The sequence below is a fragment of the Acanthisitta chloris genome, unplaced genomic scaffold (assembly GCF_000695815.1).
Source record: "Acanthisitta chloris isolate BGI_N310 unplaced genomic scaffold, ASM69581v1 scaffold37977, whole genome shotgun sequence".
In the NCBI taxonomy this organism is placed as follows: domain Eukaryota; kingdom Metazoa; phylum Chordata; class Aves; order Passeriformes; family Acanthisittidae; genus Acanthisitta; species Acanthisitta chloris.
Window position 1 is genome coordinate 1,968 of NW_008683851.1, and position 1,582 is coordinate 3,549.

The 1,582-nt window shown below is 52.4% G+C and overlaps 1 protein-coding gene across 1 annotated transcript in view; it reads right to left on the reverse strand.

Moving 5' to 3' along the window:
• Nucleotides 1-1,069: 1,069 nt before the first annotated feature.
• Nucleotides 1,070-1,582, reverse strand: part of ENKD1 (enkurin domain containing 1) — a 7,109-nt gene continuing 6,596 nt past the window's right edge. Inside the window, exon 7 of the mRNA XM_009079082.1 lies at nucleotides 1,070-1,230. Within this exon, the coding sequence (XP_009077330.1) occupies nucleotides 1,070-1,230 (161 nt within the window). The remainder of the gene's footprint in view (nucleotides 1,231-1,582) is intronic.

Genomic DNA, 1,582 nt, shown 5'->3' on the forward strand with positions numbered 1-1,582 from the left:
TCTCCTAATTCAGCTGGATTGCTCCAAGCTCTGGTGCTGCCTCTACGCTGACATGCACCAAACCCTCCAGCGATCCCTTCTAGCTTATATTTTCCTTCGCTGCATGCAGCAGGATCTCTGCAAAGTTCTGCACAGGTCCCTGCACGGCATCTGAAGTTAAGGAGGCAGTGAGCTCACCTCTGTGATGGCAACTGCCCAGCCCTGTTCTGCCAGTCTGCGGATGGAGATCCAGCAGGACTTGGCACATTCCCCACTCCGTGTCCACCACCATGTCCCAGCACTCAGCCTCATGAAACCCATGGCTCATCCCCTGCCTGCACTGTGCCAGTGCTGCTGGTTTCTGCTGCCCACCACCACTCCTCAGGCCCTGCTGGGCCCACTGGGGCTGCACACACACTGATGGAAGTGATGCAGATGGAAGCGAAGACTTACTGGAGTATCTCCCACCCCACATACCACAATGGCTTCTCCAGACATTCTGCCAGATCCCTCTGCAGCCAGCCCATCCCCTTCTTGAGCAGAAAACACAGCTGCTCAAGCTGTCCCCGAGCTGCTGAGCCCAGCCAGCAGGCTGGAGGGTGCAGAGGCTGCGTGAGCTCAGCATCAGGGTGCACACAAAAGATGCAGGAGGTCTTTGTGCAGACAGGTCTGCAAGTGCCCAGGATGAACCATGACCAACTCAGGAGAAATAAGGGGACAAGGACAGGATGGGAGCCCTCCTATCAGGTTCTAGAAACGGGGAAAAAATGGCAAAATAAGAGGCGATGTCATGGATCCAGAGCAGAGAGCTCACCTATGAGAAGTCAAGCAGCATAGACACAACTGTTCTCCAGACCACCAGGCAGGGAGTATATTAGGACATCTCCCTCCCTTTTCTGTGGATGAGAAAAGCACTGGAAGGTGAGTAACAGATGCCACCTACACACTGGACACTGTATCAGCACCTGCAATCCAGGGTCTGGAATATTATATTTGCCTTCCTCTCCATCCCTCCCAATGTGATGTCCATTCTTGCCCAGCAATGAAGGATGTTCACACAGAGCAGTAGAGCACATCTGGCCCCACTGGCTCAGGAGTCCAACTTGATGAAGACCTTGGGCCTTGAGAAAATGTTTATGGCCTCTTCTATCTGAGATAGCTTCCTCTCCAGATCTTCTCGCCTCTTCTGCATGCTGAGGGTGTCTACACGCACTGGCAGCGTCACCAGGTCCTTTGTCAGCTGCTTCTGGCCTGTAAAAAGAGAAAAAACCCCACCCCAACAAGTTGTGTACGTAGAAGCAAATAAATCCATCCTCTTCCTAATGCTACGACCCCATCCTCAGCCATGAAAATGATAGCAGCACTGGAACAACGACCTTGAATCCTTCTATTCAAAGCTCAGCTGGATGAGGACCTGAGGGACCTGCTCCAACTTTGAAGAACCAAGGATTGGACTAGAGATCTCTGAACATCCCTTCCAGTCAAAATCCTTCTATTACTTTAGAAGCAACAGTAACCCTAACATCAGGTCCACTGGCCAAGCCTGCTCCAGAGAGCCAGTCCTGCAGGTCCCACCAACTTGCAGGAGAGTGACTGCTCTTTC